Raw genomic sequence first — 13,186 nt, 5'->3', positions numbered from 1 at the left:
ATATAGTTTTGCAGCAACCAGAATTAATACTGCACTGGGGCGTTCCAATATTCCCATCAGGGTAAGTCACAGAGGTAATGGGCCTTCTACACTTAAGTATTTAATCTTGAGTCAATCTCTAACTTCTGTCCAGTTAATAATTTACTTGAAGTCTGTTATACCAACTGTCCTTTTCTGTGGACACTATATTTGTAAGCATTGCTGCTAAGAATTTCATCAGTAGTGCATGACTCCTGCAGGTCGTTTGCTATTATTACAGTTTTTCCCATAAAAATATGCTGAGTCTGATTCATGCTAACACACCGTCATGTTTGACGGCAAGACCCCATTTAGCTGTCCTCAACAGTTGTCAGGAAAATATCCTCAAAATCCGTTTCAATCCACCTGTATCTGATCAGGTGAAAATGATGTGGCTCCCACAAAATAATACTGTTAACATTCAGACCATTAGGGTTAAATTAAATCACAACTGATACCACATTGGACTGTCGAACGTAATTAAAAAACATGTAGCACCTGCAAGTTGAACAAAATACTCTACAGTAAATATGAATAATTGGCCTATTAGCCATGTAAATTAATACAGCTCAAATTAACTGTCAGTATGACTATTCCTGCATTACTTTACAATGTATTGTTTCTTATCACATTACTTTATTTGGCCTTCCTACTGTGGAACAAAATCCTTGCTACCTTTTTATACAAGAATAGCAAAGTGAGGATAGGAGTTTAAGGAGTCAAAGGAATAAGTAGTAATAGGAACATAGGAACAGGAGTAGGCCATTCAGCCCATTGAGCCTGCTCCACCATTAAATCTGATCATGGCTGATCAACTACCTCAATGCCACTTTCCTGCACTCTCTCTTGATGTCATTACTCTCCATAAAACTATCAATTTCTGTCTTGAACATGCTCAATGATCGAGCTTCCACAGCCCTCTGAGGTAGAGAATTCCAAAGATTCACCACCCTCTGAGTGAAGAAATTCCTCCTCATCTCAGTCTTAAACGGCCTACCCCTTATCCTGTGATTATGTTGATTTTTAATCAATTGGAACAGAAGGAAAGGAATTGAAATCAGCAAAATAATGCAACAAAGTGTAACTGGTTATGTTTTACTGGTTACACATTGTAACTAAAGCACTACAGCAAACATTAGGGTTAGAATCTTCCCCATGGGCTTCGGAACCCTGACATATGGGGAAAATAGACACCAAGCAGTGATTTTCCCCAAATTGCCCATTAGTGGCCAAGGACGGATTTGCTGTACAATTAAGGGCAGCTGGTAGGCTTTTGAAGCTGGAGGGCCAATAGGAAACCTTCCAGCATTGAAGCGGCAGGAAGCTGTCCCTACAGGTAAGTGAGGGAGAGGGTGCCTCAGGATGGAGCTGCTCTCTCTAACTTTTTAAACAGTTCAATAAAAAATAGAATCAGCAGGCAGGTCACCATCGTGGAGGGGGAGCCCTCCATAGGGTGGCCTGTGGCTACAGCTGAAGCCAGGTAGGTGGGAAGGGCCTCAATGCCTGCCTGAAGCACTGACCACTGGCCCCTCCCCTGCAACTTCTGGTATGCCACCTCCATTTTGCATGTTGGGCTTTTCCTCGATTCAAATTTCCAGTCGGCCTTTAACAATAGGCCTCAAGGCCTTTTAAGTACTCAAATGGCTACCCGCCAATTGTCCACAGGTAGCCCTGATATCTACCCGCACCCCCCCACCCCCCGACCTCCCATCCTACCTGTGGGAAAATGGCATGGGAGCAGGATGGTGCTGGAAAACTGGCCAGCCAGCAGTGTGAGTTTTCACACCCGCCCGCCTCTCTGCTTGACCCCATCGGGGGCTAAAAGTCCTACCTCAGAGTACTATCCAGATAGCTAGTGAACAATGCACCTAAAGACTAAAACAAAACTAAATGGTCAGAAGTCATTTTTACCCTGTAATTTTTCAGTTTACATGTTGAACAGCTTATGAGAGCAATGATGAACAGCAACATCATGTTTTCTAGGTTTTATTTTGCTTAACACCTCAATTTAAAGAATCAATGAGAAAATGAACTGATTAAATTGCATTAATGCACGTAACACCTTAATCTGCAGAATTAGTTTCAGAATTTGAGGGAGCTTCAGTTTAAATGCTAAATCTAAACATATGAAAACACAGTCCTTCTAAACTTAACAAAGGCCTGAGGAAAAGTATTGTTTTATTAGCATTACAATTTGGTAGGACAAACATGGAGAGACAATAGAAAATAAAGGGCACAATTCTAAAGGGGGTGCAAGAACAGAGATACCTGGGGGTATATGGGCAAAAATAATTCAATGTGGCAGGTTCAGAAAGAGGTTAAAAAGGTGTTTGGGAGCACAGGCTTTATAAAAAGAGGCACAGTGTACAAAAACAATGAAGTTATGATGAACTTTATGGGCAGAATCTCCTGGCTGGCGTGCAGGTGGCGGAACCCGTATGCCAGTGCTTAAAATGTCACGCGAGCGTCCCGATGTCAGCGCATAGCATCACGATATTTCGGTCAGCGGACACGCGCCTGCCATTAATTAAAGGCCTCATTAAGGCCCTTAACTTGCCAATTGTCGACGATTTTGAGGGGCCCGTGCGAACTTCGGCTCGGCGCACGGGCCCAACGGGCAGGTGATTTTTTTACAAACCTCATCCAGTGGCAGGATGAGGTATGATAGCGGTTTTAAAAACGTTTAATAAAGTTTTTGTTTATTTCATTAACATGCCTCATCTCGTGTGACATTTTCACATGAGGGGGACATGTTAATTAATTTTTTATTCTTCTATTTTTTATATTTGCCAGCCTTTCAGCGATCTCCCTGAGGCAGCACTTCGCCTCAGGGAGATGTACGGTCTTTCGCACGCATGTGCAAAAGAGCGCACTCTGACAGTTGGGGAATCCCCCCCACACAGGAAGCGCATAGCACTTCCTGTCGGGCGGCCCGCTGGGCGGGCCTTAATTGACCCACCCACTTAAAATGGCGGCGGGGCCCATTTCGGCGGCAGCAATCAGCTGCCCGCCCGCCGCTAAGCCGGTGGGGCCCGCCTGCCCATCAAGGGCAAAATTCTGCCCTATAAAACACTGGTTCAGCCTCAAATGGCCAATTCTGGGCACTGCACTTTAGGAAAGGCATGAAGGCTTAAGTGAAGGTGCAGAAAAGATTTACAAGAATAGTTCCAGGTATGAGCGATTTCAGTTCCGTGGACAGATTGGCAAAGCTAGGGCTGTCCTTCTTAGAGAACAGAAGGGTAAGAAGAGATTCGATAGCGGTGTTCAAAATCATGAGGGGTCTGGACAGAGTAAGTGGAGAGAAACTGTTCCCATTGGTGGAAAGATCGAGAACCACGGGGCACCAATTTAAGGTGGTTGGCAAAAGAATTAACGGCAACACGAGGAAAAACCTTTTAGTGGAGCTAGTGGTTAGGATCTGGAATGCACTGCCTGAGAGTTAATTGGAGGCAGAAACAATTGGGGCTTTCAAAAGTGAATTGGATAAGCAGCTGAAGAGAAAAACAATACAGGGTTGTGGGTAAAAGGACAGGGAAGTGGCACTAGGTGAATTGCTCTTGCGGAGGGCAAGCACAAACACGACAGGCTGAATGGTCTTCTTCCGTGCTGTAACCATTCTACGATTCAATTATAAATTTTTTTAAAATGCTTCCTCATCCCACCCTAATACTACGAAACAGCAAAACATAAAATACTACACATGCTGGAGATCACATGGTGCAAATGCAGGAATGATCAGTTTGGCTCACTGATAATCTGCATGCCCACAAAATTTGGTCCTGCTGTGCTTCTAATGAATTCCATTGAACTCCACATTTCCAACATATGTTCTGTTTGTTCTCTGTCTGTAACACTGTCAATTGTATACCAAAGTTAAAGTTGCATCTACGAATATATGTATTAAAAAAATAAAAGCTTAAGTAATTCACAGAATAAAATGGGAAAGTTTTGCTCACAGAGTCCTAAGCTTTCTTGGGTCCTAGCATTTGAGTTTTCCCCCTTTCCCAGTTTTTATTGGGGTTTCCCTCTGAATGTTTTTCCAGCATGTCTGACCTCATTGGTATTAGTGCAAGCCTTCCATGGTGACTTTTCTGATCCTTCTTTTCAGGCAAGATTGCTTCTCAACCCACCTTGCCCCATTCAAATCTTTCTAGTCATAGACCACACCTACTCATCCTGGACTGGCTATGCTGAAAACAACCACATGTGCTGACCCAGTCCAAATCCTCGAGTTGTTCTCGTTCTATCCCCAACTTTGCTATTTTTCCCAATTATGAGACATACCAAAATTGAAACTTATCCAAAAACATGTTGAGTCACAATTTAATGGATACACTATAATAAAAACCTTAGAGTTAGTTTTAACATAAGCCGCTGGGTGGAAAACGTATAGCGGGTCAGCAACCTCATATCACACACTCAATTTTACAGTCCGTTGACTGCAATTGACTTTGACTCTTTGTTTTCTCTCTTCTAAGGAGATTTTCATCTAATTTGTTACCCTTCACCTAGTTACATGCCCATTAATGTTCTTTAAAGACTCATTGTCAAAGGCTCCTGAAAGTCAATCTACAACACATTTACCTATCCATATCTGCCATCTCTTCAAAGGATTGTTTCAGGTCTGTTACATATACTTTTCCTTTCTAAAATATCTATTGGTTCCTTCTAGTTTCTAGTATCTAGATATTTAGTAATTCCATTTTAATTAAAGATTACAACATTTTAATTACCACAGGTCACAGTACCCTCTAAGCTTTGCGTCTGTGCAGCTGCGCAACAGTTCATCAAGTGCCATGCACTTAATTATTACAGCTACGGACATCCTGATGGTTAAATGAGGTTTACTGCCACTCTGGCCAATGACCAAAGAGCTGGTAGACTCCTCCAAGACAGGAAATTAATGGATGGGAGCCAAGCCTGACATGATTAATCAGCTGGAATTAATAGTCAAAATTCACTCAGGTCAAATCCTGAAGCCATGTCAATATTTGTTTTTCTTGTGGCCCGTCGTTTTCTTCTTCAACCCACCTGCTTGGAGTCCCTCTCATTCCCTCCACCACCCCCCCCCAACCTCTCGCCGCCCCTCTCATTCCCTCCACCCCACCCCCCACCCTCTCGCAGCCCCTCTCATTCCCTCCAACCCCCTCACCCTCTCGCCGCCCCTCTCATTCCCTCCAACCCCCTCACCCTCTCGCCACCCCTCTCATTCCCTCCACCCCCCCACCCTCTCGCCGCCCCTCTCATTCCCTCCAACCCCCTCACCCTCTCGCCACCCCTCTCTCGAGCCCTCACATGGGAGGCAGCAAGCCTAAGGCGAGAAGCAGCAAACAGGAGATGAGTTGAAAGAGTAAGTTATTAAGAGTTAGTAATTTATTCGGAGTTCTTAAGGGAATTTTGGACTGCATAATACCACTAATCTAGTGATTATGCTGCAGCTGGTTTTGTAGAATTATTAAAGGAAAGTTGATCCCAAAGACATTCGACGCATTAAAAACACAAGGTGTGATGAAACTCAAATACTTACCTTTAGGTCGTAGGCCGGGAACTCCAGTTCCAGAAGAATCTCCGGCTTCCTGCACATGTGCCAGCCGGGAACTGGCCGCACATGCGCAGTTCGAGGTTCTATGTTCCTTAGGCCAGGGACCAGCCCTGCGCGCCTGCGCAGAAGAAATGAAACAGAACGCTGTGAAAATCCAGGACAGGTGACCTAAGACAGAGTGTCATTATCTTGAGTGTGTCTCAGGGAGCAGAACACAGGAGGGGCACAGAGAGAAAGTCCCAAACCAGGGAGGGGGACAGAGAGAAGTCCCAAAACGTAGCACCAGGTGAGGGATGAAGACAGGGGACGGGAATAAGTCCCATTAAGTGAAGTTAAACAAAGGAGCAGAGTAATAGGCTCCAAATTCAAGAAAGAACTACAGGGAGCAGACTTTGAGTGAAGTGGGCACAAGAGAAGACCTGAAGATCTGAGAAGGCAACCAAAGGTTGGTGATTCTGTGCTGCGGGCCGTTGGGGCAAAGGTACCCACTTTGGAGCAGTGGTGTTCTGTTTGGCCAAAGATCTGAAATTGTGCTTGGAAGGTGAAGCTTGTGTGTACTCGGAGATCCAGGAGAAAGGGATCTTGGAAAGCAAAATTGAAACCCAGCGAGGAGGGTCATTGTTGAAGATATCCAAGTGAGAGCGACTTTCTGAAGAGAAATCCAAGGCTAGATCTTCAAATGTAGAAATTGGAAACCCTCGTGAGAAAGACAAAGTTTCAGTGAGATTGGTTGGCTCACAATGTGACAAACATCTGGGTGGGTTGTTGAGAAATCCATGGAATTTATTTTGGTCACACTTGTCACCTATTGTGTAGTATAGTGTGTCCGACCACAGTTCGCCTGTTAATTTACATGTGCCTCATACTTACCCTGAATGTTAGAGTATAAGATAGATATTGTAAATTGTTTTATCTTTCTGGACTTGTAAAGTTTATTTTTGATTGTTCAAAACCCGTGGAATCTTGTGGCTTTATTCACTTAGTAAGCATCTTGACTCTCAAACATTATCTGCTTTAAACAAAACGTTATTAGTTCCTAACCGGATCTCGCCCCCATGTCCTGGGGTCTGGCCAAGGATCATAACAAAGGGCTTTTCTAGGAGTTTGAGAGAAATTTTGGATTCCTAGCCCAGATCTCCAAATAATAATGCAAAAGTTCTTCTGAGGTTATGTCATGGGACATTTTAAACTGCATAGTTCTAAATTCTACATCTCCGCAATTCACTTTTGTTTGCATTGTGAGAGGCAATTTCCTTTAAAAATGGTGAACCAGTTTATTATTTCACAATTCACAGATTTTTAATTTTTAAAGAACTGTAGCAGGGATAAATGCCACTGCTTCCCCTTAACAGTCATTCTCCCTCCTGGGATTTCATTCTCCACAAACTTTCTTCTTCGGTTCCCAGATGTAGTTTCTCCCTGTAAATTAAGTGTATGTTGAAGGAACACTGTCTCTCCAGCCTTCACCCTCCTTCACAAGAGCCAACCTCTTTCCAAATTCAGAACACTTTCTCTCAGCCCGATTATGTTTGTTGAGGTCTAGAAATGACTGAACTATTTTCCTCACTATTCATAGCAGTTTTAAGTGAAGAAAACACTCAATAAGCTGAAAAAATAATAAGTTGCCATCTCTACATTTTCTATCAATTCAAAAGGCAAGCCTCCTTAGCTCTTTCTATTTTGAGCTCGTCAAACTGAAACAAAAGATCCTGGTCTTGTCTTGACCCATTGCTATCAATTCAGTTTTTCTTCTGCCAAATGACTAAAATACAAGCTACAATATAAAAACTAATAAATGCCTCTCTCATGTATGAAAGTGTAGTGGTTATGGTACTAAACTTAAAACCAAGAGGTGTGAGCTCAAATGTCACCATGGTAAATTTAAAATTGAATTCAGTAAAACTGTTAATATGTAGACTAGCATGTTACCACATCAATGACTGGGAGTGGTATTCTTTCTTCCTCTTCCACACCAATGATAAGTTTTTTAAAATATATATTATATACAGGTTTTTATTGTTTCTACTGGTGGCACACATCTGCACGTTACCTTGCGATTTGTGATGGTAAAATTCATTCCGCATATGGATGAAAAGAATTGGAGGGTACATTACCATGAACGTTAAACTAAATGTTATTTAAAACCGGGTATTACATTGGTCACTCTTCAGTCCTCCAGTACACACCACATACAAAGCCCGGGCCAGAAATTTATGTCCCGCAGGCAGGCAGGCGTACGCCCAACCCAACCGGCTGCGAAATAGTGAGATGACATCGGCAAGCGTCCCGACGTCATCGCACCTTCGTTCGATATCTCACTCGGTGGGCGCGCTCAGCAGTCAGAAATGCACCCGCCAACAATTAAGTGGGCAATTAAGATTTTTCGTGGCCTGTCCACTTTTACGGTTGGCGGACGGGCCAGTCAGCCAGGCGGCCTTTACATTTTTGCTCAAACTTTGATCCAGGGCAGGGTGAAATCTCCATGGGGAAATAAAAGAAGAGATATCTGCGGATTGCTTTTTTTTAATGAGACATGCTTTCAGGTGCTTGATTGTGCTGCATGGACATATTTTGCAGCATTTTTGTTGTTTTGCTTATTCTGTGGAGTTCTGCAGCTCCCTGAGCCATCTGTCTGCCTTCAGGGAGCTCAATGGAAGCACTCACCAGCACCTGCAATGATGTCAGCGCCCACCCTCTTCCTGCCCCCACCGGCAGTGCTGAGCCTTTCTCAATGCGCGTTTCACACTGTCTGGCTGTTAACTGGCCAACCAGCGTGAAATCGCGGTCAGGGGGCCGATCGCGGTTGGGGAGCCCATTTCCCGTCCGCTCCCTGGTCCACCGATCGCACGCGCCCGACCAGCGAAAAATTCAGGCCCTGGAATATGACTCGCATGCTCTCTATAATTTGTTCTCCATTTCCTTCAGCACTTTTGGGTGTATCCATCAGGTCTTGGCACTTTTCTCTTTTAGCTTAACTAACTTCTCTATTTCCTTTTGATTATAATATATCTTATCTCACATTTACCCAATTCAGGTTTTAACTCCTCTCCAATATCCTCCTTTGTAATCACTGCTGCAAAGTGCTTGTTAAATGTCCCTGCTGATTTCCATTTATAACTCACCATCCTCTCTCTCCCCTCAAGTGTTAACTCACATTTAACATTTTGTTTACAAGGATATTTATATTTTCCGAGATTCTCTCTTTCTTATCCTTCTCTTAATTTATATCTTATTTTCTCTTAGTATATCTAAGGTCCCAAATGTCCTCCTCTTCAATTTTAGTTTGGTTGTAAACAGTTAAACTAAAACGTCCTGAAATGTGAATTAGACCCCATTTTTAATTGTTCATGTCCATTTCTGGATGTCAATTTCTCTTTCCACCTCACCCATCAATTACAGATTAAAAACAATGGAGGCCATTTTGTCTTTAGATAACAGTGTAAAATAGACAATACTGAATCAGCCATCCATATGTCTTTCAATTTTCTTTTCTACTGAAGTCAATAGAAATTAAAATCAGAAGTGGTGAATAACAGTGTAAAACGAGCAATACTGAATCAGTCGTCTATCACCCAAAGTTAAAATTACTCCAATGGCCAGTCTCAAAATCTTTAAGCGGTGTTGAAAACAAAACATTGTGACCAACTGAATACAGGATCAACTCCAAACCAAACACACAGAAATCACAACCATCAGCCTCTTAACGTAACCCTCCCATGGCTCCCAATGCAAAAGATCTTGCTTCACTCCCCCCGCCCACCTGCCCCAGAGCAAATTGCTCCCCAAGGAGTAACTTTTTGACCAAACGTTCCCAATAAACAATCATATTTCCCATTCCAATCCACCCACTGGCTTCCAATCAACCCCCAATGGCTGAAGTCACAGCTCACAAGCTACCTCTATCCCACAATTTACCACACAAAGCAACTACCCAAGGTCATTCCCTCCTTGCCCCAGCCAGCCCCAACTAAATACCTTAGCTTTCAGGATTGGCCTCTGCTTTCATCATGAAATTAGCTTCACTTAGGCCTAAACTGTACAGGAAGAAGTTTCTTGGCAGCAAGACGAATGTATATTAGTGTTTCAAAGAGATTAATGAAAAATGGTTGTTATGATTATCTCTTTGTGTTTACTGCGACCTAATTTTAAGCACAGAAAATAGTATTTTATTCCTGCAAATCTTGCAACTTTCTTTTCAGGGAAGCTATGAGTACCCAAAGTTTTTTTTAAATTATAAAATCCCAATTCAATATAAATTTACATAAGAAGCAAACGTTTTTTGGAAAAATAATAAATTCTACCCATGTCACACTTTTTAATTGCAAAGAAATGCTTTGCATACCAAATGAACCATACACATAAAGAAAGGTATGTGGGCTGCATAATAGACTGAAGGAAAGGCTTACAAAGTACTTTATATGCAACTAAGTGTTCTAACCTGGGGCGCAGTACATTTTCTCTATGGCACCGCTGTCATAGGAATCGTCAACCTCACTCCATCTGCTAAAATACGTCAGTTGAATGTGTCCTAAAAACAAAATGACATGAGAAATCAAAACAATTTTTTCCTACATTTTCTGTAGAACTGAACTGTAATTATTCTTTTGTAGCTAAAAAACAGTATCATTAAGAATAATGGCATCATTAAGCACTAGAGGCTATTACTGTGGGTGAATTCACTGCACTGGAAATGAGGCTTCAGACAGGAAATGAAGATACTAATTATAGGATAAAACGCCTACTCACTTAATTGGAAGCAAGTAAGCAACAGCAAAAGATATTAGGGAAAAAAATGCATTTGCAAAAGTTCCTGACCTTTGTCATTCAGCAAGATGTTGTTTGGGTTCAAATCGTGGCATATGATTCCTTCTCGATGAAGTGCATCAAGGGCTACAGCTATCTCTGCTGCCCAATATCGAATGGAGCTCTCTGGAATGTAAGCATTGGAAGCTTGCACAAAACTTTCTTCCAGCTCTTTAAACATGTGTGATACTAGCTTATCTCCATCTGTTTTTGTGACAATGTGGCTTTCTGTCCCTGCCTTTTCACTTACGTCCTCAGAACGTGGGACATTGTCTTGGTCACAGCTATGGGTGTGTTCTCCATATGTCTGCTCTTCACCAGAAATATCTTTTTCATATGTATATTTTTCTTTCACAGTTAGGGAAACCTCTTTGTGATCAGAATAAATTGAACTATTTTCACCTGATTCTGTACCATAAGGACTGGCTTGGTCATGGAGTTGAGGAATAGGGCTCAGATTTCTATGATTGTGTTCCGACTTTGAGACGCTACCAGATGCAACAGTCATACATGGCGGCATATTTTCAGCATGGGTGATGGCAAACAAGGAATTAAGTTCTACCTTTTCTTTCTCAACATGCAGACTGGCATTGATTTGCTTGTATGGGTCTTGTTCCTTTACATGCTCAGAAAGTTGTAGCTGTTGCGTTGATATATTATCTATGCCTGTATCACAAGAGCCATCTTCCTTTGGTAAAATTTCTTTCAGTGCTCCTTGTGAATTCACACAATGATCAATATTATAATTAACAATTTGTAAAACGTCAGGTTTTTCATAGAGTCTATTCTCTGAATTATCAATGTTAGTCACACCGCATTTATCAGATAAAAGAAGTCCAGCTGTCTCACCGTCCTCTATAACACCTGGCAAATTCACTAGTAGGTCAGGCCTACCTTCCTCGCAGCTACTTGTATCGCCGCCTGCTGCATCCTGAAAGGAGATAACTGGTACAGAATCATTTGAGGATCCTCTGCTGCAAGTATCAGGGGCCAAAAAGACAACTGACTCCAGCTTAATGCCGCTTGTGTCGAAATTGTTCTTGTTATTGTCTACTTCAGGCACCAGATTAAAAATTGGTGCCGATTCTGTTTTTGCATTTCGAAAATTTTCTGCAAGGTCAAAACTTACCAGTTCATTTGCACTATCCTTGCTATCGATTCTGAAAAATTCCATTGGACTATTTTTGGACAGAGTTAGAGACTCAGAGGTTTTTGTTGGGCTAAAAGCCTCAGTGTTGATGTCCTCTGTGAAGAGCAGGAGCTCTGGATTTGTAGTAGGGGAACAAAGACTGTCGTTACTGAGAAGGGAATGTGACCGTGAGGTCATTTCCATGTCTGTGGAGCCTCCAGGCACATCTTCACAAACTGTTGGAAAGGTTTCAGAAGTTAGACTGTCAGGCTCTTTTTTCTCCTGTTCATATTCATGACACAATGTAAGATAGCTACTGGTACATTCTTCTTCAACTACTTCAGATTCCGATGATGGTGATCCTAACAGTTCCTGTGAATTGTCCTGAGTATCTTCATCTGGGGCACTGCTATCATCCTGCGAACTTGAAGTCGTGTTACTCTTCAAAGGGAGGCCCTGATGCATATTTCCAAGATCACTCCCCACTGAGCCTACACTGCTGTTCATGCCTTCGGTGCTTGACTGGTCCATCGTAAAACTACAGTGTACAGAGGCTGATTTGGGACCATGTTTGTCCAAGTCATGAGATTCAAAACTTTCTTCAGACCTTTTCTGGAGAAATTTGCTTACATAGGACCATAGTTTACCCCCTAAGTTCACAAAAAAAAGAATAATTAGTAAAAATAAAAAAATCTTCAAGACAACTTATTTTACAGATGGTTTCTTGATTCACTATCCTTGAATGAGTAACCTGCTTACTTATTCCTACATACCATTAAACAAAATATTCAATTTAGCACTATCCTGTGTAATTGTTCTTAACCATATAACATAGAGAAATGCAGGTTGTATCATTGTAATGTTTCACCTCTGGAGGGAAAGCCATTTCATGTATTACCTTCTGGACCAAGTCACATCAATGTGAAAAGCAAGCTGAGAAATCCTGCAGCTGCACATGCAACATGATACTTCACTAGGGGACGACAAGATGAGTTCTTTCCTTGCAGCAGTCCTATCGACTTTCTTAACAAATGGACAGCCTGACAAGTAAATGCTCAACAAACATTTAACATCTACAATTGAAAAGCTTGTATCTTTACAGAAATAATCAATCTGAATACTTCAATATATAATATTAAAATGTTCTTGTAATAATAAGAATCTTAGAATGGTTCCAGCACAGAAGGCCATTCAGCCCATCGTCTGTGCTGGCCCTCCGACAGAGCAATTTGCCTAGTGTCACTCCCCTGCCTTTTCCTGTAACCCTGCAAATTTCACTCTTTTGGAAATATTTTGTGCCTTGCGTCCATTACAGTCTATTAAAGAAGCTGACTCTCAGAAATGTTTCATAGAATCACAGGTGCATGCACTTTTACACAAATCAAAATCGTTTACATATGAAAATAAGTGTAAGCAATGTGCTTACTTTAATTCTGTTAATGTATCTAAAATATTTTGTTCTGTAAAGCCTATTATTATCTGCTTCACTAAGGTACTAAAATCATACTGAGCATCTGCACAAATAATGGCAGCCCACACGAACATCTAGGGCTATTATCATGTTCAATTGATTGTGTTTACTGTGCCAGATTGGAATGCAGGTATAAACTGGCAGCCTTTACTTAATACTCCTCTAAGTGCTTGAATTGTAATGATTTAATTACTACTTTAAACCCAAGTGCACATCACAGCTT

At 41.8% G+C, this 13,186-nt stretch overlaps 1 protein-coding gene across 1 annotated transcript in view; it reads right to left on the bottom strand.

Moving 5' to 3' along the window:
* Positions 1–13,186, bottom strand: part of rps6kc1 (ribosomal protein S6 kinase polypeptide 1) — a 182,846-nt gene that overhangs the window by 30,247 nt on the left and 139,413 nt on the right. The window contains exons 12-13 of the mRNA XM_078557053.1: positions 10,376–12,142; positions 9,999–10,088 (exon numbers count right to left, since the gene is read on the bottom strand). Of these exons, the coding sequence (XP_078413179.1) occupies positions 9,999–10,088; positions 10,376–12,142 (1,857 nt within the window). The remainder of the gene's footprint in view (positions 1–9,998; positions 10,089–10,375; positions 12,143–13,186) is intronic.

The sequence above is a fragment of the Cetorhinus maximus genome, chromosome 14 (assembly GCF_964194155.1).
Source record: "Cetorhinus maximus chromosome 14, sCetMax3.hap1.1, whole genome shotgun sequence".
NCBI classification, from domain to species: Eukaryota; Metazoa; Chordata; class Chondrichthyes; order Lamniformes; family Cetorhinidae; genus Cetorhinus; species Cetorhinus maximus.
This window is presented reverse-complemented; position numbering and strand designations above follow the sequence as displayed.